The following is a 27,701-nucleotide window of genomic DNA, read 5'->3' as shown; positions in this document are numbered from 1 at the left end:
GGGGGATGCTAAATAGTACAAATCAGGTTTACACAGTTAACATTAAAGTATGCTCATTTTAGTTATTTTTAGTCATTTTTAGAACAATTTGTCAAATGTGGGTTTATTGGTGGTTGTCACATGAAATATTGATGAAATTAGTAAAACAATTAATGAGTGAATAATTTTTATTTAAACTTCAAAGCTTCTCAATATAAAACTATACAGCTATGTTATAACACCAGCACATCTGCAGTGTTGCATTAACTGTGTCTCAAAATTGAAATTCTACGTGCATATAAACATACTGACAGTGAATTTTCACGAAAATATAAATACAACGTATGCTACACTGCTTAAAACTACTGCACACCAGCAAGACCTTGAATGCAGCCACTACTCCTCATCATGAAGTAAAACAATTTACTGCCCACCACTGCACAATTTAATTGTACACGTACCCACAGTCATAGTATTTGCTTCTGTTACTACTCAACAATAGTTTAATAAGCAAAACTGGATGTGCTATTCTTAAAGTGCATGTAGGTGTCTGCATTGCTTTTCAGGAGTTGCCGCTAATTTGCGAGTATTAAACAACTGTGCAAAGTTGCACACTGTCGCTGTCAGTGGGACACTTTTTCAAATATAGAAATCAAATCCTCTGAAATGCTCCTTGAAATGGAGTTATGAAAGCTTATTAACTTCACAAACTGTGCATCTATATCTGAGCTGAACAAAGCTTAGACTACTGGCTTACATTTCAACAAGTCTTTAAATCCACACCATGATTCTGTCTCTAACATAAGTTACCTTGCAGGACATCACATATCTTTTTTGAAACTAACCTAGTTGTGCTTGGCACGACCCCCTTTCAGGTAAGTCTTCCAGCGCTTGGCATACTCTCTGAAAATGGGAGTGCTATCTATGGAAGCTAGCAGCTGCAGCTGGTTTATGTGAGTGGTGTGGTAGTCCCAGCGTGCCAGATTTGGTGCCACACCCAATGTGAAATGTCTCAGGTCATAGACAGTTCCCGAACCTGTATCAAACAGCGGCAACATGGCTTTCAGTGACTCTAATCCTCGGCCAAACAGCACACCTGCCTCACGGCCAAATTTGTCCCCTGCTATTTCTGCCACATCGTACAGTCCGATCAGAGAGTAAATGAAGCCATTGAGCACGAAGGAGCTAGGTGTGGTGGGGTACTCTTCATACCAGTCGTACTTGTTCATGAACAGGGCCTTCACACCGTGTTGCTCCGAGGTCCGTTTGAAAGGTGCCGTGGCCCGCATGGCAGCAATGAGGTACACAGGGTCACGTGTGACAAGGTAAGCCCTCACCAGCGTAGACATGGCCTGGCCCTGTGCCATGGCTGAGTACCAGCCAGGCTCTAAGGTCTTGAAGGCCTCCCCTAGCTTTCGAGTCACTTTTATTGGCCAACCTCCCCGCTCATCCTGGTTCTGGAGAAGCCAATCACTTGCAGCGAAGAAGGCAGCCATATGAGCTGTGGAGGAGATAGTGATGTTGCTGATGAAGCCTGAGCCGTGTAGTCCCAGCTGGACCACACGTCGGGGCATGATCCGAGTAGGCTTTACCACTTTTGTGTTGGACAGGCCAACTCCCTTACGCAGATCAGTCACCAAGTCTCGAGTCAGTGTACTCCAAGCTGTTCGGAGCCCAATGCCATAGATAACTTCCCTGTCCTTAAAGGAAATGAGAAGGGAGCTAGTGATGTATTGGATGACATAAGGGGGTCCTTTCTCTGTTGTCTCAAGCACCACCGTCAGGCTACCATTGGAAGTGAACTTCACATCGAAGGAGAGAACAAAGTCTTTTGAGTTGTCCAGAGGCAGAGATACACCCTCAGAACTGTCTGCACAAAATAAATGGGTCAGAGGTAAACATACATGGACATGCAGTGAGAGGGCATCCTATCTTAGAAATAAAAGTCTTTTTTTTTTTTTGTGACACATTTTCTGCAAATCAAAAAATCAAATAACATCACTCCAATGCTATAGCATGTTATAGTTCAAACTGTTATTTTGACTTGTCCTGCATGTGTGACATTAACATTTGAGCATTTACCTGGTGTGCTGAACTGATGAACAGTGGATGGGTAGCCTGGGTCATGGACCTTGGTAAAGGAGCAGCCCTTAGGGACCATCCAGGGATTGGGGCTGCCGTCTCTCTCCTCTACCACACCATAGTTCTTTATCTCAGGTGCTTTCTCTGTAAGATTCTTACTGTAGTGACTTAGTCCATACTGAGCTATCTGGATTGGGTAGAAGTAGCCCTGTGGGCCCCACTGTGTGGATATGGGCACACCTGAAGAAAGGCAAAGAAACAGAGGATTAAGCTGAAGTCAAAAAACATTATTAATTGATTAATTTCAGTCCACTCATGTTCTTGATCACCCAAGTCCAATCTTAGAGTTGGCTCTATTGTTGACTTACTATAATTGCTGGCTGTGGGTGTAAAACTATAAATGTAAATGATGAAAAACAGAAACTTTCCACAAAATACTGTAAACTTTAACAGCTGAAGAAGTAACATACCCTCCACGCCACTGATGCACTTCACCCGATCTCTCACCTCCACGTTGTAGCCCTCGAATGACATAAAGACACCATCTGGGTGATAGGGCTCCCTCTGGGCATACACACGTGAGTAGCTGTGAGAGAACTCAAACCGCTCCATACCCTCATGCTGCACCAGACGTCCATACACATCAAAGTACTTCTCCATCCAGCTGAAGGGCAGGTAAACCTCGTTGCCTTCCCGGCGGCCCTTGATCGTTACATCCTCATTTATGAGGCAATCGATTTGCTCGTACTGTACCTCCCTGGCCACCGGGGGCGCTTCCGGAGGCTGTCCATTGTCCCCTTCGTTCCCCAGCGTGGGTGCGGGCTCAGGTTGGGGCTTGGTTGGAGTGTGGAAGGATATGTCGCTGGAGCACTTGTTCCATAACAGCACAGTAATGAGAGTGAAAATTGCACAGATGACTATGAGAGTCTTGTGGTTGACTCTTGCCACCAGACAGCGCATCCTCACATCAGAGCCATGTAGGGGTAGCAGAGCGTACCATGAAAGACGTTCTCCACAAATACGGCATGAGCTGTCTGACTAAAAAATCCATTAGTGATCAAGAGCCAATTAAAACATGTAAAACATTATAGACATAAGCACTTTTATAACTTCTTGATGATTTTATTTCAAAATTAAAACACACGAGATGAGAGGTTACAGTACTATCAAGGTTTCGTGGAGATGTGACGATGATGACAAACAGGTTAACGTAATTTAGTTATTAATGATATTAATGAAGCTGGAGCTTAGAGGACATTTCAGTGTGACGGATAAATCTAACTTTATTAGTGGTGTTAAGATGAACGAATGTAAATCTTTATATTCTAACAGTTGAGCTGTATGGTTCCGATCTGAAGCTGCAAGGATTCACGTGATTGTTGAATGCTAAAGAGGGGCGTTTGGTAGAATGCAGTAAAGCGGAAAGGTAACACTTACCTGTTAAATACGGCCAAGAAGCAGACTAGAAAAGAGAAGTGCTGTTATAATCTAATTTTTAAAGCTATTTTAATAAGCAAAAAATCTGGGTTCAAAGCCCCCTTCTGCCAAACCCACAGAACCCACATCACAGAGTGACACAGCTCTGAGCCAATGACAACACAACGGACAGTCCCAAAGGCCAATCATCCAAACAGGGAGGTGTGGTCTGAAGAGGTTTTAATTACTGTATTACATGAACTAGGGCTTTGTGGTAATAACAATTCCACTATAGGCTCTGATCGAACGATCATGATATGTATTTAGAACTTGAATTAGGAATTAGAGGTAAAAAAACCCCCAATGGTCATCAATATTATTACACTCGTATGCAGTTGTATAACGCTGAAAATGACTGAACTAATCGGGCAATTGTTTATTCAACGGCTTAGACCTATACATTTATAAATTTTTAACCAAGTGCAGTTGCAAACCTGATCACGAGATGGCATTGTTTATTTACTACATCTTCCTCTTTTTTTAAGCATTTTTTTAATTTTTGTTACAATGAAAATTTAACATAAACCTTTTGAAGTAAACAAAGAAATAAATTAAACATATATAAGTAAAGCAATATTGGCACTGAATACTTACATTTTTGAAAACGTTTACATCCATGAATCCCAAGTATTGTATAACTGAGTAAATGTTTTTTAAATAAATGAAAGTCATGGTACACAATACAAATGACACATTATTATCATATTATTACACCACAGCATCTAGTCTGTGATCAAATATATATGGATAATATATATGGAGTCAAACCACACAAAGTCTAGTGACTAGTAGTGACCTCCAGCAGACAGTAAAGATAGATATGTAAATGTAATGTCTAATATGCTTATCATTAAAGTATGGTGTTCTATTTAAAGTGAATAAAGTGAATAAAGTGAATTTGCAATGGCAAGTGCATGCATACAGAAACATGGACAAATATACTTTCGATGAAAGAGGAAATGTCATACAGTTGAAATTAAATTAACAGTAGTTGCTAAGGATTATGTGAAAAAAACATGAATAGATATCAGAAGTTTTCCTTGTAGAAACTGAATCCAAATTGCTCACAATGTGCCTTGATGACCTTAGCAAGTGCAGGGGATCCACAGTAGAACACATGGACCTTGCCTTTCTTCTCCTCAGACACCTTCTGGAACACCTAGGACACATTCAACACAACATTTGAGAAGTCTAATCAGACTTATTAAGAGACAAACTGATGAATTCCTGAATGATCATGAAAAAAGTGCTACTACATTATCAGAAAGAACTGAGACTATTGCAAATGGCCAAGGCTCAAACTGCACCCTATGGAAAATTCAACAGTAGGTTCTATAGGAGCTGGTGATTTCCCACTGTGGCAGGCATCCTACCACGCACCTTCCTCCACTCAGGTCTGCCCGGCTGGGTGCGGGTGCGCAGGCCAGTGATCGAGTCCCTCTTCTCTTTCTTTGCCAGCAGGTCCAGTGCCATCTGCAGTCCAATAGCCTTCATGTCATTCTTACTCAGGGCTGAGGTCATGTACATGTGCATCTCCAAAAATCGACCTGCAGCCAAATGAATAGACACCTGTACAAACTAGTCTCTGGAATCTCTCTCTCTCTCTCTCTCTCTCTCTCTCTCTCTCTCTCTCTCTCTCTCTCAATTCAATTAATCAAAGGTGCTTTATAGACATGACAAATATTCACATTTGTATTGCCAAAACGTTGATGAAAAAATGAACATTAAACAAAAGGTAGAATAGATAACAACAATACTATAACCACTTCCATTAACAGTAATAACAACAACAACAATAATAATATAACTACAACAGCAGTACTCCTATTACCATTATTATTTCTACTGTTACCTCTATAACAGATAATACAATTCACTGTATTTCTGGTATCTGATATGGTCACTCACTGTCCCTCAGATTGTGGCAGGAGTGAACGTACAGCGCTGCCAGTGTGCAGCTTCTCCTCATCAGGGAGACTTTTAAACTCATGGAATATGTGATTAATTTGATTAAAGAATTTATTTATAATCTGAGTAAATTTTGTACATTCAGTTAGGAAGTGCAGCTATGTCTTGAGCTTATTGTCTACTCTTATCTACTCTTTAGGTAGCCAGGACTGTTTATGTCTGCTGGTCTCCATGGCCAGGCGGTGGTCACTGAGTCTGTACTTGGTCAGGGTAGACCTCAGTTTTAGATCAGACAGCATGCTTAGGCAAATTGCCATGCTGTACTGTCAATATAGGGCCAGAAAACATTCCATTTTACCTATGATTTCCCAATAAGTGATATAGTTTTGTTTGCATCATTCTGATTGGGTTTGCTGTTATTTTCTGGCCCTAAGCATGTGTAGTGTTAGTGTAGTGTTAGTGTGTGTTAATGTTGAACTGTGTTTCAGGACCAGTGGAATGAGGGGACTGTTCTCTTTGCTCACCTCTTGGTACTGCAGAGCTTTAGAATGATCTCTCTCTCTCTCTCTCTCTCTCTCTCTCTCTCTCTCTCTCTCTCTCTCTCTCTCTCTCTCTCTCTCTCTCTCTCTCTCTCTGCTCTATCTGTCCTCTCTCTATCCTCTCTCTGTGTGCTCTCTCTTTGTGCTCTCTCTGATTCCTCACCTTCGGGCTCCTCATCAGCCTGGTCCATCTCCAGCTTGGTCAGCAGGCTTACAAACCACTCAAAAGACTTCTGGTCTCGGTTTATCCAAATAAAGTCCACCTGTAAGGGGATTTAAAAGTCTAGCTCAGTTTAATTGATTAAATTATGCTAAAATCTTGTTTTAGTCCAAGTTTTCAAAATAACTCTTTAACAAATTCACAAAATTTGATATTAGCACTGCCATCCAGTTCTCAGGCCAGGGGGTGTAAGGGCTCACTTGTGTCCCCAGACCTCATTGTGCTTGTTTTTCTGCCAGCTTTACCTTCCTCAGATTCATCTCACTGTCTTTAATAGTCGCACACCACGAGTAGCTGCAGTTGGGACAGTTCTGTTTCCTCATTCGATAGCTGCAGGGGAAGGTTTGTTTTGATTCTTTCAGATTGTTAGAAACTTCACATTATGTTTGCAGTGTCTCGGATAGCAGTGCTGTTTGAAATATATTGTGTACTATGAGAGAAAATACGGTCTCCTATACATATTGTTGGAGCATCTTACCGGTACATGATGCTCTGCAGAATGGATGCAAAGGGTGTGATGCCAATGCCAGCCCCTATCAGCACTGCATGCTCTGAGGCGAAAATTTGCCTGGTGGGGGTCCCATAGGGCCCATCTACATAACACTATGGCAGAGAGTAATGTGACAGTTTATGAATTACAATACTAATCCCTCCTTTGTCATGTCTATGATAATATTATAAGTATTAAAATATACCATTACTTCATAATCATGCTTATGTAATCACCACTTACCTTGATATTACAAAATCTATGATTCTCACTCAGTTTGGCAGTGATCTGTAAGATGACAGATCATATTTGTAACATGTAAATGTCATAGCCAGCCAACAAAAGTATACACACAAGTTGTTATGAGTGAAACCTGACCCAATCTTTTTTGATTGCATATGGAGGTAGAATAAATGTTGATGAAATGAATCATTTGATTTCCCTTCGCATTCCTGAGGTAAGTATATTAAAACTTTAATAATGAGCAACTGGCAACACAGAATTAGGTCTGTTTGCCTAGAGCAGTGCAGGCCATTGCGGTCTCCAGCAGAAACATAACTTACATCTCTAGTGGCTAGAGGTGCATCCCCCTGTTCTGTCTGGACTGCGAGATCTGGGTATGGCCTCTGGTGGGCACTCCGTGTCCCACTCTTCCGATACATAGTTAGCTCGACAGCATTGTCCTCATTAGATGCTACAGTCCCATCGCAGCTCATTGACTTGAACAGCTCCTCCTACCATGCATTTGAGAGAAATGCATCAGCAGTGTGTAATACTGATGACGTCTACCACCAAAATGCCCTACTGCCCCCCCCAAAAAACCCAAACAGCCTTTGATTAAACAGCATGGTAGATCTGACTGAATTATAAGTTAGCTTGACTCTGATTAAAGAAACAGAGGGGTGTGTGGTCACAAGGGTTTGTGTCTGGTGATGTCGGTTCCTCAGGCTGGCTGTGAGTCTCTTGGTGCTGGTGGTTTGGCTCTCAGACTGAAAATACTCATACAAGCGATTTGTCCACTGGCCCATTGAGCGCACATGGAGCCACATGATATCTATGAAGACAAATTACAGACACATCAGCACTTTGCATTTACAGTATACAAAACATGATTGATATTTCTATGGAAAGAAATATGTGTAAATGCAAAAGTACAGTTATCCAAAGTACAGATTTTATTTTGCATTGGACTGAAATGGGCCTCAGAGAGAGAGAGAGATTCACAATTAATAGTGCATTTTAAACTGCTTATTGACTTCTGCGTGCTGTTTTATCTGGCTGAACTTGTTTCCATGTTTCCTCTATGTGCACCTATATTACTTCATATGTATAAAATTGGAATACAGTTGAAATACTTTGGACTGTACCTTGTTGCTCAGGAGCACTGCTGATGGTGAAGGGGTGCCACTCATACTTGGCTATTACTGGGATATTGATGTAGATAAAGTCTCCAGGTTTGAAGTGGAAGAAAGGTGGCCGTTTGATCACCAGATGCGTTACCTTCAATGTCCAACAAAAGAAAACCAAAGGTCATAGCGCAGTGTATGGATAAAGAACACGCTTCAATGTGTACTGTCAAGGATACTCTTTTGGCTCTTTGCTCTAGATATCTGAAGTTTGAACCCTGCAGATATCACCACACTCTGGGTATCCTTGGATACTCTGCATGGCTTGTATGGCCCTGAAAAACTTTGTTTTTTGGGTTATTGTCTGCTGACTTTTGACGCATCCACTGACGTTTGAGGCATATGGCTGAATCCGAGCAGTTAACATGCTACTGTACACTATAGCTCTTTAACCTCATAGTCAATGTTTAATTCCAAATCCCTTCCTCTCCAGGCAGCTACAAATTATATTGTTGGGATAACATAGAAAGCACATACAGTGATGGCCCATGTGCCACAGGGCTAGGAGCAGGACGCACAGACCTCTCTCGATGTAGCCAGACATTTATTAGACATTTATTACGCACTCATATAAACTAGTGCAGCATGATTATGATATACGAGAAACAGCACAAACGCTAATATAACCATTTAATATCTACACAAACGTGAACAATAACTGACACTGAATATCACACACGAGTTTAAATACATACATAAATGAAACAAATGAAATGTGTGCTAACAAGGGGGGCATGGTTACAAACAAGACACAAGTCACAATGAACAGTCAACAGTGAACATGGTGGGCCATACCATGTGATCAGTGGGAAGGGGAGCATACTGTGACAGACATTTTAAAGAATGCTTGTAATAGTACCTTAGATGGCAGCAAGTTGACTTCAATGATGTACTGGCCACTCATGCGAGAAACTGCAATGCCAACTAACTTCTCCACAATAAAGACTATACCAGGCACCACAAACCACTTCCAGAAATTTGCACAGTGGACTATGAGCAGTATCCAAACCCAAACATAGGAAAGATGGGTCCAATAGAAGACCTAAACAAATGAAAAATTCCTCTTGGTGACAGTGTATGGGTTGGGTAAAACTAGGACACTATGGCAAATAAAGGTTTTACTACACTCATGATGAGAACCTTATTATTTCCACAAATTTATGTTATGGTGCGGGGGTATTCAACATTCGGTTTCAGTGTTATAAAGAAACATCCTCAACACTAGCTTGCTTTTGGCTTCAAGCATCCCAACACCAGAAGAAATCACTTGGTTTACCTCAAAATGGCCACTGCGTCTCACAAATGTGCTGGAGCAAACCACCATGAGGCAGATGAGGACCTGAAGCACAACCCCCGTAATGGAGGCTGTGCCGTAAATCCAGCCTATACCAGGACGTGTGGTCAGGAGGTATTCCCACATGTGATACCTCCCATCCATCTGGATTAGGCGACCTGGGAGAGGACAGCACACATACAGCCAGAATATATGTAATTTAAATATAGTAAATGAAAGAATGCCATTTGCATGCCAAATAACAATGTATTTATTAGATTTTTAATGTACAGTTATAGACACATTTTCTTTAGCAATTGTACCATAATTTGTCATTGAAACAGTACTAGTAATTGCTTTCTAAAAGGTACATTAATCTTGGAACTAGGAGTAGTAGAGCTGTTTCTTGTGTAGTTACATTATAAAAATGAAAAAAATAAAAACTACACTATGACAAATCCACAAGCAAATACATTTCTTACACTTAATATGAAAATCTGGAACTTGACTCCAGTTGCAAAATATGGTACAGAAATAATGGTTTCAATTAGGGTACAAAATGTTTTGTACAATGGAGGTAAAAAAACAATGTTACCAAAGTTCATGACATGTGCCATCGTATGCCCTATGGTGAAGATGAGGATGGCATAACCCACTATATGATGCAGGAGGATGTTCTGGTCCAAAGGTAAGACTCTCACCACCCAAGTGGCCCGTAGCCAGGTGAGGCAACGCCGCAACATAAGAACCTATAAAAAGAGTAAGTCATTAGAAACTGACCTTCAAGCTGGGTAATGACTAAAGCCAAGATAGCCAGGAGGGCAAGGGGAAGGCCGCCAGAAGGCCGGTGTGCACTTTACAATGTGTATTTCAGAGTCGCACACAGACATGCTCACCATAATGAAAGTGCAGTTGAGGTCAAGACATGTGCCACAGCCTTTGGCCAACATGAGCCAGATGCCACCAGGGGCATGCTGTAGCATGGCCATGATGAACAGGAGCACATTAATAAGGCAGTAAAAGCAGAGAAAGAGCAGCTTGCGACTATTGTTTTGCCAGTATGCTCGGGTCAGGTAGCGAGGTGTATTCCGCTTCTTTTGCTCCATTTCAGGAGGCTTTAACCAGTTGGCAGCACTGAGAGAGTACAAAAATCACCAATACAGCAAACCTAATGTCAATGAGAAATGTTGATGCTACATTTAGGGAAACTTCTTCAGTGTACAGGAGGAGCCATATTACTTTCTAATAATAATAGTTTTCTATTAATGTCCAGAGTACTCACAAACAGTGCTGACCGGATTATTGAATAAATCTCTTAGGTCAAACCTGATGGTGAGGTTCTCCATGACCTCAGGGAATGTCTCAAGCTCTGCTTTTAGTTCTTCAAATGTGATGGAGCCGCTGTTGTCTTTATCTGCAGACTCAAACAGGGCCAGTGTCAGGTCGTCCAATTTTTCCTCGGGCAGGGAGATGGCGCTCTCCCTCAGGCAGGATTTCAGCACTGTACGCAACTCATCAGGGTCTATAGAGCCACTACCTGTAGAGTCAGGGTTGGATAGATGAATAAGTGAGATATCCTTGAAAGGAAGTCTGGCAGTGCTGAGTGGTAATTAACAAACCAATCAAAGAGCATCTGACATTGACACTTATTAACCACAGGCAGCATTCTTCCTTGGTGGTTGGAGCTGCCCATTCAGGGGGTGAGGACACTATCAGCAATCTCTCCTCTGGCCACCAGAAGTCCTTTTCCCATGAATTCTAGCCTAGTCACCATGACAACCATACCTACCTGTCACCAGTTCCCACTCAAATCAGCTACCCTTTTAAAATCCTTCAATTTCCCCACACCAGAGCAAAGCATTGCCAATTCCTGTATGTCTTCATACCAAGCCTGGTCTAGTGTTTTATTTGCGTCTCTTGAATGTTTTGCCTGTTTTTGGATTGTTTGCTATTTTTTCCTTTTTGTACCTTTTCTAGCATTTATTAGGACTGATTTAGTTTTGACCTCCTTTTGCTCTTGGGTTGGAATTTTGCATTGTTCCTTCTTGCATTAAAAAGTTTGAAAATAGATCCATCACAGTTATCTGAGTTTCAGACTTTACAGAATACTTTGCATCAAGCAGATTTTCAGGAAATACTTGCAGCTTTAGCTTCTCAAGAAAAACTGTTGGGGACTCATGAACAGCATCTTCAACACCCCAGGAAATAGAAGATCTTGCTCACACCGTCATCTAACCACCTAAAACACCCCCATGGCACTAGCCAACACTGCACCTCCTCAACCCCCATGAACAACTGAACATCCCATGCTTTCTCTAGTACATCTTTATCTTACCAATCCAGATAAACATGTGATGAAAAGGGGCATTTCTGGGATGAGTGTAGGACCCTTTGGTGAAATCTTGCAGTGTTGATGGTGGGTGTCAACATCATACCCTCAACAGAGACTTGCAAACTCACTGTTCCTGTTAGACTGACATGGTGTTCTTCCCTTTTGTTTCATTTCAGCTCTTATTGATTCTGGATCTGCCGGAAATTTCATAGATGCAACTTATGTTTAGGCCAAGTCTATTCCTTTACTTCAAATAAAGGACCTATTGGCTGGTACTATTGGGTGGTACTTTTACTGAATTGACAATTCCACTTACACTCAGTGTTGGTATTTTTCATACAGGAAGCACTTCCTTTTTTGTCATTGATTCCTGAAAATCCTTTAGTACTAGGATTCTCATGGCTAGCCAACCAAGTTGCCCTTTCCTGGACCATGAGTGACCTAACAAAATAAAGGACATATTGTCATACACACTGTTTAGCCATGTGGTACTTGACCACTAACATTGAAAGTCCTGACACTCAAACACATGCCATCTTACCCCTTGAGTACACAGACCTATCCATTATCTTTGGCAAAACCCAAGCTGCACAATTATTCTTGGATTGCCATGGGATTGTGCTATCAATTTCTTACTAGGAAGCACAAGAGTAGAGTTTCCCTCATTTCCATTCTTGAATCTGCTGCTATAGAGGAGGAGATCCAAGAAGCCCTTAAACCTCTGGAGGCCAACATGCTTGCATGAAATTCAAATGCTTTGATGATCTAATGTACTCTAAATTCTAATGAGTAAATTCTTATGAGTGCATTCTTATCATTCATATCAGGGTATTCTTGGATATTAGCCACCTCTCTTTTCCTGATCTGGTGAATCCTCAGAAGTCCCTGCGGTTGTCAACTGGTTCAGATGATGTGAGCAGACCTGTGACTATGCCCATGTGTGTCTGCCAAGGACAGTCCACAGACAGACTGCAGAGAATGTCCTTTGTATGTTCAGTTGGTACATACAAATGTGCATTTGGTATGGCTGTCCACCAAAGATCACAAGACCTCATGCAAAAAAGCATAATCCCAGAGATATATCTCACTTTGAAATCCTACAGAGAATAAATCTATTCTCATAACAATTTCCAATTGTCCTCACATTGTTGCATATCTTCTACCTTCCATTTATGACTGTTGAAACATGTTTCCTCTTCTGGTCATTTGTCCTGTGTCCTGATGGATCCTCCTCCTCCACTGGGTTATTGATTGGTGTCTGGGTCGTTTTGCTGGACTTTCTATGGTGTGGTTGCGTACTGTAGTTGATTCTGAGAGGTACAGCCCAAAATAATAAAATTGGGTCATCTCAGAAGATGTACTGTACCTATCTTTTATCTGGGACTTCCCCACCACCCTGCTCCTCATCCTCGTGGTTACCACCTGGAGCATACTTCCTTGGTGGTTGGAGCCGACTGCTTGGGGCAGGGGGTACTGTCAGCAAGCCCTCCTCAGGCCACCAGAGGTCCTCTTCCCTTGAATTCTAATCTAGTCACCATGACAACCATTATCCTACCAACCTGTCACTAGTCCCCACTATAATCAGCCATCCTTCTTAAACCCTTCAGTTTCAACACACCAGTACAAAGTATTACTGGTTCCTTTGTGTCTGAATGCCAAACTTTGTCTACTGTCTTGTTTCTCTTGTGCCTTTAACATTTTGCCTTATTTTTGTGACTGTATTTGCTCCTTTATCCTTTTTGCACCTAGATTTTTTCAATCTTGGTTTTGATCTCTTTTTGCTCTACTTGATTTCTGGACTGCCCTGTGCATTTTTGCATTAAAAAGAACATGCAAATGTGTCCCTCACAGTTCTCAGTAGTGCCAGTAATTACACCAACCAAGTAATTAATCATTGTTCATTATATAGCACTCACGCCTGTCTTCTACAGACTGATTGCTGTATTATATGCTAAAATGTAACTGACCATCCACATCGTAGACCTGGAAGAGGAAGCGCAGTTTGTCTGTCTTGCTGCCATGGATGAGGAGGTTCAAAGCTTTTAGCAGTTCATCCAGACTGATAGACCTACTTCCATCAGAATCAAAGAGCTCAAAAAATCTCTCTGCAAAGAATGACTGGAAGCAGAATAAACAAGAACAGACAATTAAGGCTGCTATTATTTACAGTTCTACTTCAAGCTGAGTGAAGTTTTGATATTCAGAACATCATGTTCACCAACACACATTTTATGACATGGATGAAAGAAGGTCGTTAAGTTCAGGTTATAATTTAAAAATGAATATTCTACTTGTTTTGCCAATATGAATGTAGATGACATTAATAGCTGCTTTATATTAGATCAGATGTTCATGAGATGAAACTGACATATTCTCTACAGTGTGGTTCATAAGTAAATGGTCAGTCAGGTGATTTCTTTTGCTTTAAAATTTCTTTATTTTGTACTGTAAATGTAATTTAATTTTAAATTAAATATTGACTATTGGAATAAAATATAAAATGCCATTTTAGGACTTTTTATCAGCAATGTCTATGAATAGTTCTCAAACTTTAGTATACTATATGGTTCCTAATGCTGCGTAAAGACTTGAGTCTGTGACCCACAGACATCATCACATCTCAGAAGACGCTCTGCCAAGAAATGTATGCTGAATGTTGGGGTTCAATTTGGGTAACAGACTTATTTAGTCAAGAACATTCCGCATAAGGAGCTTTGCACAACTCCATAGTGTCTAGCAGTGTGTTTTGTGTCTTGTCTTGCTGGAAAGTGAAGTGCAGTCCAGTGAGACATTTGGTTTGATCTGAGCCATTTACTTGTACACATCAGAATTCCTCCTGCTGCTGACCACTGGTAGTCACTTCATTACGGAAGACAAACCAGGATGTCCCCAGGCAGCCTGTCATGCCCATGTCCTGATGTTTCACAGCTAAGGTAATGTTCTTTGGATCTAAGGTTCTATTCTTTGGATCTTTACAGTTTCTGTTCCTTTTTTCTGTTCACATTTTCTTCATTGCATAATTTAATGGTTAAGAGTATTTGTATTAGAATGTGGCATTTTATTTACTCTCTAGAAAACATGGACCTCACCTGTACATTCTGATTTCTTAACAACTAACTTATTTATTATTATTATTATTATTATTATTATTATTTTGTCTTGAAATGGCATAATTTAATTAAATTGACATTTCATGGGTCAATGTGAGACAAACGTCATGGGTCCCTGTGAGTATGTATATTTAATTATTTTTCTACAAATATGAATGTTGAATAATTTTTCTAGAAATATGCATATTCTATTCTTTTTCTGGAAGTATACATATTGCCTCCTTTTTTTAGAAGTATGTATATTGAAATTTTTCAGGTGATATGTAGGTTCAGCCATACAATCTATATAAAGAACATGAAACAGATGCTATACAACTGCTTTGATCACAATTCTTTCTACTAATTCGTCTGCTGTTTCTATCTTTTGTAAGGTTTGCACTTGCAACATCAGCTCTCACCTCCTTCACTTTAAGGGCTGTTTTAAACTCGTCCAGATCAATCTCCTTGTCATCTCCTGCAATATTCCCAAACTGTTTGGTGACCCACTCAAGCCAACGTGTGTCCTCATCCAGACTCATGTCTCTAAAGTAATAGTATTTTAAATACACAAGAGAGAAAATGTATTTCACAACAATGTGAACATATATTCATATGCAGCAACTTTAAATTTAATTTGATAATGTCTAAGCAAGATACATCAACAGTATATAAACCAATATTTTTAGTGTAAAAAGTTTATAGCTATTTAAATAAGACCTACAGTGCACATTTTGAGACCAGTATAAAATCTTTTCTCAAACTCACTGCATACATATCTGCAATATATGACATAGATATGAAAATGAATGCCACATATCAAAAGTGTAAAATAGTCATACTGCATAATTACATCAGAAACTTACTTGATCAAGTATTTTCCACTATCCTGATGAGTATTTCCTTGAAATCTTAGGCAGGCAGGCTTTGACTTTTCTATGTATTACTTTTAATTTATTTTTCAGTTTCTGATATTCTCTCAGTCGGTTTTGAGAAAAATGTAAATATTTATGGGAAAGAGACACAAACACATGCATGCACTAACAAACAGGTAGAGAAAGATGGAGAGGTAGAGAGAGGCAGAGAAGGAGAAAAAGGAGAAAAGATGGAGGGAGAGAGAGAAAGAGAGAGAGAGCGAGAGAGAGAGAGAGAGAGAGAGAGAGAAAGAGATGTAGAAAAAGAGTGTAGTTGTGCATTATTAAGCGTTCCTAGTACACACAGAGCAGCTGTCTCTGACATCCCATTCCCTGCTGTGTGGCTCACTATAGCGGAGCCCCATTTCTTTTACACTGCCTACTGCATCCCAGCTCATTATAGGAGCTGACCAGGCATAAACTAACTGCCTCGACTGGATGAAATACATTTTAAAAAAAATGAATGGATTCAGGAAACATGTACCCAAGGATGAAAATCACATTCACAACAGGTATAAGAAATATTTATGTTTTAGAGGTTCATTAATTATTGAGGGAATTTTATTACAGTTCCCTCATGAGCAATTCTTTACATTACTTGGCATGGCACTAGCTCAGTAAGAATGTCTAACACTGGACAGTCATAGTTGAAGAAAAGTAGGAAAATTAAATTTTAGTGGCATAAAACTATTCTGTTCCAAGGTCAGTTTAGGGCACTTTGCTATGAAAAACAAATCCAACCAGCTAGATGCACATGTGGTCCTGTCTTTGTTGGGCAATTGCAACAATCGGCACATTCTTCAATGTGCTTCACAATGTAACAAGGATATGAGGGCAGATCAGTTTTTGTTGGGATAGTGCAGTGCATGCATGCCACAGCTGGCAAAAATGCAGGGGGAGATGAAGTAGAAATAAAGAGATGTGATTAATATCTGCTTAGACAACATTTTTGCTCATCTCAGATATTTTAAACACCTGCACTAAGCATGAAAATGGCACTTCTGTTTCATATCAGTGTTCTATGGAGCATTCTATGTGTTTGTTTGGGTGTGAGTGTGTGTTCATTGTGTGTGGGTGTGTGTCCACTGGTTGTCCGGAGTCCCTTGCAGTCTTCTATTTATGGAATATTTAGATGACCATTGATCCTGCAGCTATGTTGTGTAATTGAAACTCTAATACTTATTGTTTGGTATTGTTTGTTATTGCACTTATTATTGTCTGATATAGAGCTTATGCTTATTTTGCACTTCTTCTGGGTATCAGCATTGATTCCTATATTTCAGCAGTATTCTAGTTCAACAGTATCATGAACTCTAACCCATTATACTGGCTAGGATACATTCTATGGGTAAATGACAAAGCACTTTTGTAAGTTGCTCTGTGTTAGACACTGGAGCCTTTCAGTCTTCGGGCACCCAACACAAAGTCTCTGCTTATCAGCCATGACATGATGGCTTGACCGTGAGCTGATCACCCGAGGTTATTCGTTCCCTCTTCTTGTCTTCTCTCTTTCTCTTTCTCTCTCTCCCTGTCTCTCTCTATGCACAGAAGTGGCTCATGGCTCACACGGGAACAGCTTGTGGCTCGATCATGCAGAGAACATCTAATGTTTACTAACCTTGTCTCTTTCCTTTCTACGTAGACCTTTAGAACATGCCTCACTTTCCCCCGTCATCCTGTAGATTTAGATAGTAGATATAGGACACATATATACTCTGTGCTTTCCTCAATAAAGTGGAACTCTCTTGATTCACTACCCTGGTGTCAGTGTCTCTTGACTTCCTTGGATTGATCCGGCTACAGAGTACAGAGGGCAGAAGGTAACTTAGAGGAGATCGAACCTGAAGTACTGGTCACTTTGAAACAGTTTCTAACACTCTGGATAACAGCGTCTGCTACATGCTGAAAATGTCATAGTAAATGTGTATGTTAGACTGTAAGACTTATCTCATTTATGCCCCTCTTAGAGACATCAAGTAACAGTGAAGCTTTGACTTATGAAACTTTTACTTATGAAGTGATCTATAAGGTCACAAGCTGTTAAGCTATACCATATAATGCATGTCAAAACTGCTCTATAACTGTTAATACCCTGCACTGCACTAACCTCCCCTCTCTTGCACAATTGTACAAGTTGTACTGGGCACCCATGACACCCATTCCAAGGTCACAAGGAGCTTAATATGGTGTGAAGCTGCATGTAACGAAGATGAGAGCCAGAAGCTCTGAACACCCTCCCTCTGAATATTTGTCAAATGTTTACTGTCTTTAAATACATATTTGAATTTTTAAGTGGGTGTGGGTAGCACACTGCACACTGTACTCTACCAGTATATGATGATCTTAGACCTCCTCCAGTTGTTGTTTTTTTTTCTTCATTTTGGTCTTTGTTTGCAAGACCTCTGAGTTTCAGAGTCTTTTGTCAAAAGTTTGTAAATTATTAGTGATGACAGAAAATAGATGGCATAGGCATGATCAATGCAGCCCAGATGTATTCTTGGCAAATGCAAGAAGGATAAGAAACATTTTCATCTTAGATTACACACTATAATTAATTACAATATAGCACATCCAAAGTTAATGCAAGCTGATAATGCATTTGATACAAAATTCCATTGTTGCATATAATAAAGATGATCTTTATCAACAATGTATATAAAGATGTCTTAAATCAAACATATTCATTGGTGCTTGACAGAGGATAATATTTGAATCACTCCAATCTGAGGCGTTTCTGTGGTGATGGGGGTGGATCCAGAGAGAAAGCAGTGGGAGATGAAGGGCGTGACTCAGGGAAATGATCTGTACAGTACTTCTCAATGTATGGCTTAGCGATGTTCCACACCTGAGCAAAGAAGGGCACTCCTTAAGCAAGCTGAAGATAACTTGGCAGCTGAAGCCAGCTTTGTTGGCTCTTGTATAATAGTTAAAACTGACATTTGAATAGCATCTGTCCAGGTTGCAAGATGAAGTGGGTGAGTGCTATTCTTCAGTTAGAAATGCTGATAATTATTTTGTACATTAGTGTTATGTAAGCATTATGCAAAAAAGATTATCTTTTATTTAGGACTGTTTTAGCTCCAGAATAAGACTCACCTTTTGGTCTACAAGAAGTCTGTGAACAGCTTCAATGTCTGCAGCCATAAATCTGTCTTTTATCCATGGTCTGCTCATTAAAGAGAATGACAGAGGGAAAGTAACAGAGAGAGCAACAGAATAGCATAGTGACAGATGAAGGGAGAAAGAGACATGTAATTAAAATAACCAGTGTACTGGTTCAGCCATTTTAGTTAAAGATGTGTGAGTTTAAAAAATTTATTCCTTACTTACTTGACAACAGAGCGCACAAGGTCATACACCTTCTCCAGTGGTGTAGTGGTACGGAGTGGCCGGAGGAACTCAATACCCTGACAAGCCGCTAGTAGTTCAATAGCCAACACTGAGAGGGAACACATCCAACACACCTTCAATCCAGAACCTCACCAGACACACACCAGACCCTCTGCATTGTTGGGAGAGTTATCATATTTGATACTAGCACTTGATTATGGCCACACTGTTGATGAAACAATTACTGTTGACTGGAGTGGTTTGGAGAACCACATTCATTTGCATTACCAGCATTCAGCACTGTTCACCGTTCTGGACAAAACTGAGCTGTTTGGACTGTACAGTGCAATTCTGAGAGACTGAAGTGTTGTAAGTGATATACGATGCTTCGCATGCATGTGGTGTGAGCAGGCATGGGCCAGGCTTGTACCCTGCTCCACATGCTCAATTACACGCAGGGCCTTCCTGGCAGCCCAGCCTCCCATGGACACGTGGTCTTCTGTGGCTGCGCTGGTTGACAGCGAGTCCACCGAGGAAGGGTGGCACAGCACCTTGTTTTCGGAAACTGGAAGAAAAGAAGGCCCCTCAGTAAGTGTGCTCACAGAGCTAACATGAATTAAATACTTCAGCCTCACTGCTCAGTGCTTAGGCCTTTGGCACCATATGATAACTTGGAGGTGTGCACGTGTGTGTGTGTGTGTGAGTGGTGGACAACTGACCAAGGGCTGCAGCAGTGCAGTGCGCAATCATAAAGCCAGAGTTTAGTCCTCCTTCATTGACCAGGAATGCTGGCAACTCACTGAGAGATGGGTTACACAGACGCTCAATACGCCTCTCACTGATGGATGCCAACTCATGTACTCCTATACACAAATAATCTAATGCCTATATAAAAGGGGAGAAAGAAAACAAAATATGGGAGATCTGTCTAGGCAGTTAGAAAAACACATAGTTATATTACACATGGACGCAACATAAGTATGTACCCTAAACTCTAGTAACCTAGATTCTACTAACCTTTGCTGGATACTCTCCATGGAAATTTCCTCCTGAAATGGTCTCTCCCCTCTCTGAAAACACCATCTAGTGTATTTGTTATGGTTAAAACACTAACAAGGTTTAAAGCTGAGGAAAGTGGTTGTTTTTAATAACACTTAACCTAACCTCTCTTTCCATCCTGATGGCTTTCACTAAAACACATGCTCTGGGAAAGAAAAAAAGAGTGAGTTATGGCTGAAAGACTGGAAGGTGTGTGACTGAGGGGAGGGGTGGACTCTTTCAGTAACAACATCTGGCTGAATTTAGAAATCACTTTAAAAGCCATTACAGCAGCTTTAAAATGAGAAGTCAAGAGAAGCGCTGCAAGGCCTGCATCCTGCAGCAAGCGCAATGTTGCTTTAACAATGAAGAGACATCACTTCTAGAGCTTATTAGAATACAGGGAGGATACAGGATTGTCTGTAGCACTGTTAATTTCTGTATTTATGACATTTTTCACAAAAGCAATTGTATCATTGACAATACCATGGACCTGTAAAATAAAATGTGGATTAGATCTGTTTAGAAGAGCACAACACCATAAGTGATTTTCAGTGCTGATAGAGGGGTTGTTCATCAGTAAGATGAGTCTGGATTTACCTGAGGACAACAGCGCATGGTGTATGCGTCCTGGACTCGCTCACAAAACCTGTGGCTTTCTGTGGATGCAAACAGAAAACATGGTCAGCCAGAGATGGCCAGATGCAGTATACGGTAAGTATGTGTGAAGTAAGTATGTGTGAAGAGTGTATCCACCGGCGATCTCTGAGGCATGGTGGTCAGAGTCCAGAAGGGCACGGAAGCGCAAGGCCACCTGTTTCTGGCCTGGGTGGGGGCGCAGCTCATGAATGTCTGGAGGGGGGTGGAGAGTGTGTGTGAGACAAACATGTAGCACTGGGACAGGTAGCACTGTAAAAGGAATGTCATTACATTTGCACAGTTATATGTTCCTGATAAGCTGAGACATCACCTCTGGAACAGATGGATACATTTTGTGATAGGGAAAGGTCTGCTTTTGAAATGAAACATTCAGTACCAGCTGTTTTGGAACTCATCAGGTGACAATGAGTCCAAATATGGTTTTTGACTCAAACCAATGGGTATTCCTACATGTGCCTAACCATGTAGCAGGTCAATGAGCATGTGTTTCCTCAACACATATGTGTCAGCCAAATGGAGAAGAAAAAATGCATCCAGGTGAAAAATCTTTTGAAACCAGCATCTTATCTAAAGAGAAGAGCCATAGCTAAGAACAAAAAAGGTTTTTAGCATGTATACACTATATTATTTCCATAGGTCAGAAGGATTGGATTATAGAACTGTGGGACAGAACCATTTTCAGATTTAAAACATAGAATCTATATATAGTCTATGGTTTATTAAAAACATTTTTGTCAAACAAAATTCCAAAACTCCCCAAAATCCAAAAATCATCATATACTTCCAGGGATTAGTAGGAAATAGGAAAATAAGTGTTTTTACCACTATCAAATGCTTTGGTGGTTCCCTTCAGGACCTCCAGGGTGAGTGCAGCAATGATGTCAGCTTGCTGGGCCATGGACTCGGCTCTCTCCACGGCCTCTGCACCCAGTGATGTGATCATTTGTGTCCCATTAATCAGAGCTAGACCCTGCAGATGGAAACACTGTCAATTCATCCACAAAACAATTTAAATGGAGAAAGCATCATTGGGCCAGCCGTATTAAGTGTGATGGATATCAAGGTATTATAGTTCAATGCACAACTATTGCCAGTCACTGCTTCCAGCAATTACTATACGTTTTTAGGCTGGTGTTTTTATTTCTGACAGGTCATATTAATTTATCTTCTTTATCAACGTAAATTCCAGCCTGTTATGAAACCAATCTTTAGGTGGGTCAAGGACACATTTTTAGCTGAGTAAACTGTTTGTTAATACAGAGAAAGATAGAAGTGGTTAAACCTTAACAGAGGTAATCAGAGTAGTACCTCTTTTGGTTTCAGTGTTATAGGCCTCAGGCCATGGGCCTCCAATACCTGCGGGCAATGCAAAGGTCAACGATGAGGCTTTAAAAGGGGGTTGAGAGAAGTTAATATATTTCACAATGTTCCAGTTGCATCAGTTAGTTTGGCAAACCCAGGCCATGAATGAAGTTTTGAGTACTGGTATCTTACATATTTGGCATCAGCCCAGCCACTCTTAGGTGACCACATCTTCCCTTCCCCCATCAGCCCCAGAGCCAGGTGAGAAAGAGGAGCTAGGTCTCCACTGGCACCCACTGTTCCTTTCTCAGGAACAAAAGACAAACAGGATGCTGGGAAAACAAGATGGAAGGATATGATAAGCAACTAGCCCCCAAACATCAGGAAAGGGAAAAATTATATTGGGGAGTCCTTTCAGAAATGTCTTTTATTGTGTTAAATCTATGTTCATCAAAGCAGCGTCATTAATAGTGATGTGTCTTCTGAAAGAGACTTTGTGTCTCTAAAAGAACACCTAGGCACATCAAGGGCAAAACAGTATTCCCCAGAGATCAGCCCCTGCGAAAAGCTTTCATTTACCATTGAAGGCCTTAACCATGCAGTGCAGAGTTTCCAGGGAGATGCCACTGTATCCTTTAGCTAAGATGTTTATCCGGAGAGCCAGTAACATTCGGGTCTTCTCAGGACTCAGTGGACTGCCCAACCCTGCACAGCCACACATGCCACGCACATAACACACAACCACACACAAAAACCACCCAAAACACACACAGAAATACACACACCATACATCACACACAATCACAAGGCACCACACACAACACACATAGTTGCAAAGCAATATACAGAACACACACAGAAACATGCACAATGCAACACAGCCACAGCAAAAAACACAACATACAATCACACAGCAATACACCACACACACAACACACACAACCACACCACAAAATACAACACAGCACCACATAACACAACACACACAGTCAAAAAATACACAAAGCAACACACCACACACATAACACACAGCCACACAACAAAACTCCAAACACACAATAGGAGAAACAGATGGGAGAAACAGATGACAGGAGCACACTGCTTGCCAATGGCTGTGTTGTAATGGAGAAAGCAAGATAATTGTAGTCAACAATTGAATTCTGATTAGAAAATCCTATAATCTTACCAGCTGAATGTGAGCGAATAAGGTTCTCCTGTAATTCCCTATAAGGAAAAAATATATCAGACACACTGAAGGAGGTTACAAGACTGCAGGTGTATAGGGGTGAACTTGATACAAAGTTACACCTTGTACCTCAGGAAACCAGGAAAATAGAGAAAATATATAAAAGCAGTACAAAACACAACATAGACACACTATCCCACTACCCAAGCCATCAAAACTATGACTGTACTTGAGCTTGCTGTTAGGAATGACAGTCCGTGCAAACTTCCCAAATCCTGTGGTGATTCCATACACAACTGCGAAAGAACCAGAGTTTAGATTCATTACGCTTAACCTGAAAAAAAGTGCATTTACCCAAAGTGCATTTGATAAAAATTCTCAACAGGTTAAATGTTTTGGTTTTCATAATTCTCATTTGAACTGTAGGAGATGGCTCTATGGTATCTAACCAGAAACAGTTTGGAAATGAATTGCTGTAGTTGGTGTGCCCTCTGGCTTATGGTGTGACACCTCCTGACACAGTGTGTTCTTCATGGCTCCTCCACATCCACATATATCCTGCTTACCTTTCTTCTCTTTCACTATGGTGTCCAGAAGTTCTCGTGACTGCTCAACCTTTCTCTCAGCTTCAGGGGTCAGCTAGAGGTAATAAAATGTTTTTAGCAATGCCCACACTTTCTGTTCAGATGATATATACATCTCCAGGTAGAAGTTCACTGTTACTGATGTTAATTTCAGCATGTGTTTAAAAATATGCTGGTATAAAAGGTTTTAAATGCACAGTAATTATAATTTTTTTACAATTGTTTTCACACTTTTACAATTGTTTTCACACTTTTCTCAATACCATGTCCACTTTTTCAAAACACTTAATGCAATCTCCATACCAGTAGACTATATGTAACAATTGGACCCTCCGAACAGCCCTGTCTCCATGGTTTCCCTGTCTCGTGTCTTTCTTTTGCTTCTGTGTTTCATTTTCTCCACCTTTCATTTGTATCACCTGTGTCTTGTTTAATGTTCACTATACCATGTATTTAAGCTCTGTGTTTGTTCTGTGTTGTTGCTGGTCATTGTAATCCATGCCTTGTTTGTGTTTCCTCTGCCTGTGGTTGTTGTTGACATAGCCTTTGTTGTGTTTCTTTGTCCTAGTTATTTGTGCACATCCCTGCTCCCATAAGTTGTTTTATTTGTTATAGCCTGCTTCTCTTCTGTTATCGTGTGGTTTTTGGTCTCTTGTTTGCCATGTATCCCAGAACTCTTTGTGTTGACCCTGGACTGTGACTATGACTCCCGTTATGGATTTGCCCCTAATAAATCTCGCTCTTCTCAGCGAATGCTTCCACCTCAAAGTCCCTCCATGTTACACTATGTGAACTAAACTGTCTATACATTGGCATTGCTTTGATACAAAATGCATTCAAGCACCACTTCTTCCAAAATTCATGAATACCTCTCTCAGTCAATGTTCACCACCAGCAAAAGTCTGTACAACTACAGCACATTTTGCAGGCATTTACATACTCTTTTCAAAACAGTCAGGTTTCTTATTTTAGAAATATTTCTTATTTGGATACATACTGTAACTGAATTAATGCATCAAAAAATGTATTCCTTATGCTAAAATCCCATAATCATACAATAATTCTTCACAACAAAAAACATTATTTTTAATTCTTAAGATAGTTTGCAGTTCTGCTGCACTCAATTTGCAAAACTCTGCACACTTCTCAGCACACTATGCAGTTCTCATTGGGAACACACCTGTGTCCATTCAAAACTCAGTATGCCAATGAACTAAACCATAATCCCAAATGTGAAAATACAGTACACCATCATTATTTACTCAGATCTTATAATTGCCTGAGGTATATAAACACACACTGATTCAGGGAAAAACAAACTCAGCAAAGATGAAACAAAAATGGAGCAAGAAAGACCACAGAGAGGAAAAGGCAGAAGAAGAGGAAGAGCACGGGTAAGACAAAAAACATTTCCAAAAACATCTGAGTAATTCTTGTGGATAGTGTCATACCTGTAAATCATGGAATGAGCACAAGGGAAGCTGTGCAGATTTGTGGCCAAATCCTCATGCCAAGATGAGGCCTGACATTGTGGGGGTTTATTTGTTTTTACTGTAAGAGTAATTAATTTTATTTTATTTATATGTTTGTTTTTGTGTGTTTATGTAAATATAATGTAAACATGCAGTACTGCATTTCCCTCAGTTTTTTTATTGTAATACAGCAGTTCAGAAGTTTGTTTTGTGTCTCAACACATTTTATGGGTAGATTTGTGAACAGTTACATGCTGTTTTTTGAGGTCTTTGTTTTTTGATAACATGAACTCTGTGTTTTGCAGCATACAGTATAACTGTGGATTGTATGCATACATACCTGCTTTATGTGTGTGGTATTCAGTATAGATTATTTGGTTTTGAGTGATCAAAACCAAATCAAAAGTTTCTTTAGCTGGCTTGAAATATTTGTAGATGCAAAAATAGAGGAAAGGGAAACACAGTATATGTAGTTCTCAGTGTTACAAGTTGTTTCTGTTTTAAAGTTCATTGTACATTGAGCGACAAAGCAGTCTTGTGGGAAAGAGCATATGTTATATTTATGGCAGCATGAGTCACTTCTGGGTGAAATATGACGTGTTTTGGTGGTCGAAGTGCATTTCACATGAAAAGTTAACTGATGTGCTGAGATACATGTATCAAAAGCACGCTGTGTGATGAGTTTTGAAGAAGTGGACATGGTATTTAGACAGGTGTGAAAATGATTGGAAAACCTGTAAAATGGCAAGAATAATACAACCAACATATTCAGCATTATTCAGTCTATAGTTACATGACAAATTTTGGAGCTATCAGCAGCAATTTTTATGCAGTGCCAAATGTGTCAAATTCCTCTACCTTGATCTTGTAGAGGCCATGTCCTAGCTTAACTAGGTCAGTGGACGTCAGGCTGTTGCCATCTAGAGAAATGTACTGAACATAGCCACATGTGCTCAAGTCATCATTCAGGGGTAGATATATAAACATACATATGTATATTTTTTATTAGCATCATCTGTGCAAATTATTGATATGCCCTTATTGAAAAATATCTTAAAAGGAACATTTTGAAAGTATTTTAAAATAACCATTAAAATCAATTTAGTTAGTTAAAAGTTATTTCAAAGACCTAATTCTTCTAACAGATCATTTTCTTCAAGATCTTTACATTAAACCTCTATTAATTCATTAGACATCTCAAGTTCTTGGTAGTTCTCTAAAGATGTATGATGGATTCTTACCTCCTCTGGCTCTCTGTAGGCTCTTGTTCTGGTTACTGTTGTTAAGTTGTATAGGTTAACTGTTAATATAGTGCTTGCAAACAGCTTTACAACAATTTGCTACATTAATGAGTTTCCATTTTCACTGCAAGCGGTGATGTACTGTTACCAGGTGTTACTAAACACATTTCATTTACTATGGAATACATAGCACCAACACAATGATGTTTTTTCTAAGGATACAAGTATGACAGTCCAGGTTGGCTGGGAATGAAGTCAGATGACATGGTGTCTCCTTCAATCTCTAAACAAATCAGAGTGAAACAGAAAATTTCACTGAGCACTTTATCTTAAAACATTTGTCATATCTTTGACATTATCTTTGACATATCATCAGAAGAACTTTAAATGTAAATGTGTAGCTAGATATATTTAATATTACCAAGCTCAACAAAGTCATTGTCTTCCAAGACATCGTGTATCATGTCATCTGCGTCCAGCAGTCCATGTCCCTGGCACCTCCTGGATGTGAAGCACACATCTTTTACCTGCTGGATCCCTCCATTATCAGGTTTGTTTTTGGCATAGCGTTTGAGAGCCTCTAATCCTAACCATCTTATAGTGCTGGACGTGTCCTTACAAGGAACTGTCAGCCACTCATCCCTGACATGCACAGTGAACCGTGGCATTGTGCTTCTTTTGTAAAACAGGTTTGATGTCCACCTGTTTTTGGAATAAGGATCGGTGATATGAGGGAGCACATTTGGTGGAGGGCCAACTGACCAATCAGAGAGAGTTTGATGAACCCCTCCTCAGTGCATGAGCAGCTGAACCCATGACTGTGTTTGAGCAAGCTATCTCTACCCTCCTCAGGTTTGTTACACACACACGCACCCACACCCACACCCACACACACACCCACACACAGGTATACAAGAACGCACACCCACCCACCCATACAAACTACAAATGATTTTCAGGTGCTTCCAATTCAATAAGCAAAAATGCATTGGAAAAAAAGCCATTCTATTCATATAGTCATACTATACAATTTCTCACTGAGGAACTTTAGTAACATTAGTCAAAAGATTAAAACAAAAACACAAATTTATCACAAAGAATAATTAATTTTGGGCTGATGAAATGAAAAACAATAGCCTCATGGTTAGCATGCATTAAAATGCTATCTATATTTCCACACCTT

General features: G+C 40.2%; 3 protein-coding genes across 9 annotated transcripts; all 3 read right to left on the bottom strand.

The window, feature by feature from the left end:
* Positions 1-103: 103 nt before the first annotated feature.
* On the bottom strand, positions 104-3,021 carry glcea (glucuronic acid epimerase a). The gene is made up of 3 exons (XM_027021454.3): positions 2,532-3,021; positions 2,062-2,301; positions 104-1,849 (listed from the first exon to the last, which is right to left on the bottom strand). The coding sequence occupies exons 1-3, from the start codon at positions 3,019-3,021 to the stop codon at positions 825-827; spliced, it is 1,755 nt and encodes a 584-aa protein (XP_026877255.2). The 3' UTR covers positions 104-824.
* On the bottom strand, positions 3,021-19,098 carry nox5 (NADPH oxidase, EF-hand calcium binding domain 5). 7 transcript variants are annotated; one of them, XM_081712316.1, is made up of 21 exons: positions 18,034-18,128; positions 17,463-17,502; positions 17,324-17,381; positions 15,214-15,337; positions 13,673-13,823; positions 10,700-10,910; positions 10,270-10,507; positions 9,969-10,122; positions 9,377-9,552; positions 8,960-9,142; positions 8,062-8,194; positions 7,609-7,748; positions 7,258-7,428; positions 6,938-6,982; positions 6,683-6,807; positions 6,450-6,534; positions 6,148-6,247; positions 4,918-5,084; positions 4,606-4,696; positions 4,132-4,175; positions 3,021-3,523 (listed from the first exon to the last, which is right to left on the bottom strand). In XM_081712316.1, exons 4-21 carry the CDS (start codon positions 15,331-15,333, stop codon positions 3,380-3,382), a joined length of 2,478 nt encoding a protein of 825 aa, XP_081568442.1. In that variant the 5' UTR covers positions 15,334-15,337; positions 17,324-17,381; positions 17,463-17,502; positions 18,034-18,128; the 3' UTR covers positions 3,021-3,379. The 7 variants fall into 7 exon arrangements, with proteins under 7 accessions (XP_081568442.1, XP_081568440.1, XP_081568441.1 ...); XM_081712314.1 differs by lacking the exons at positions 17,324-17,381; positions 17,463-17,502; positions 18,034-18,128 and adding exons at positions 18,802-18,871; positions 19,036-19,098; XM_081712315.1 differs by lacking the exons at positions 17,324-17,381; positions 17,463-17,502; positions 18,034-18,128 and adding an exon at positions 15,658-15,791.
* hal (histidine ammonia-lyase) lies at positions 18,413-27,266 on the bottom strand. Its single transcript, XM_027021460.3, has 20 exons — positions 26,940-27,266; positions 26,741-26,801; positions 26,519-26,546; positions 26,136-26,210; positions 23,788-23,860; positions 23,451-23,517; positions 23,222-23,259; positions 22,615-22,740; positions 22,228-22,367; positions 22,042-22,089; positions 21,556-21,703; positions 20,830-20,925; positions 20,674-20,732; positions 20,486-20,566; positions 20,053-20,118; positions 19,755-19,920; positions 19,466-19,600; positions 19,036-19,144; positions 18,802-18,871; positions 18,413-18,550 (listed from the first exon to the last, which is right to left on the bottom strand). Exons 1-20 carry the CDS (start codon positions 27,184-27,186, stop codon positions 18,419-18,421), a joined length of 1,965 nt encoding a protein of 654 aa, XP_026877261.2. The 5' UTR covers positions 27,187-27,266; the 3' UTR covers positions 18,413-18,418.
* Positions 27,267-27,701: the final 435 nt, after the last annotated feature.

This window comes from Electrophorus electricus, chromosome 4, assembly GCF_041902795.1.
Source record: "Electrophorus electricus isolate QZ-2024a chromosome 4, ASM4190279v1, whole genome shotgun sequence".
NCBI lineage: Eukaryota > Metazoa > Chordata > Actinopteri > Gymnotiformes > Gymnotidae > Electrophorus > Electrophorus electricus.
Note: the sequence above shows the minus strand (reverse complement) of the source record. Positions and strands in the feature narration are given on the sequence as shown.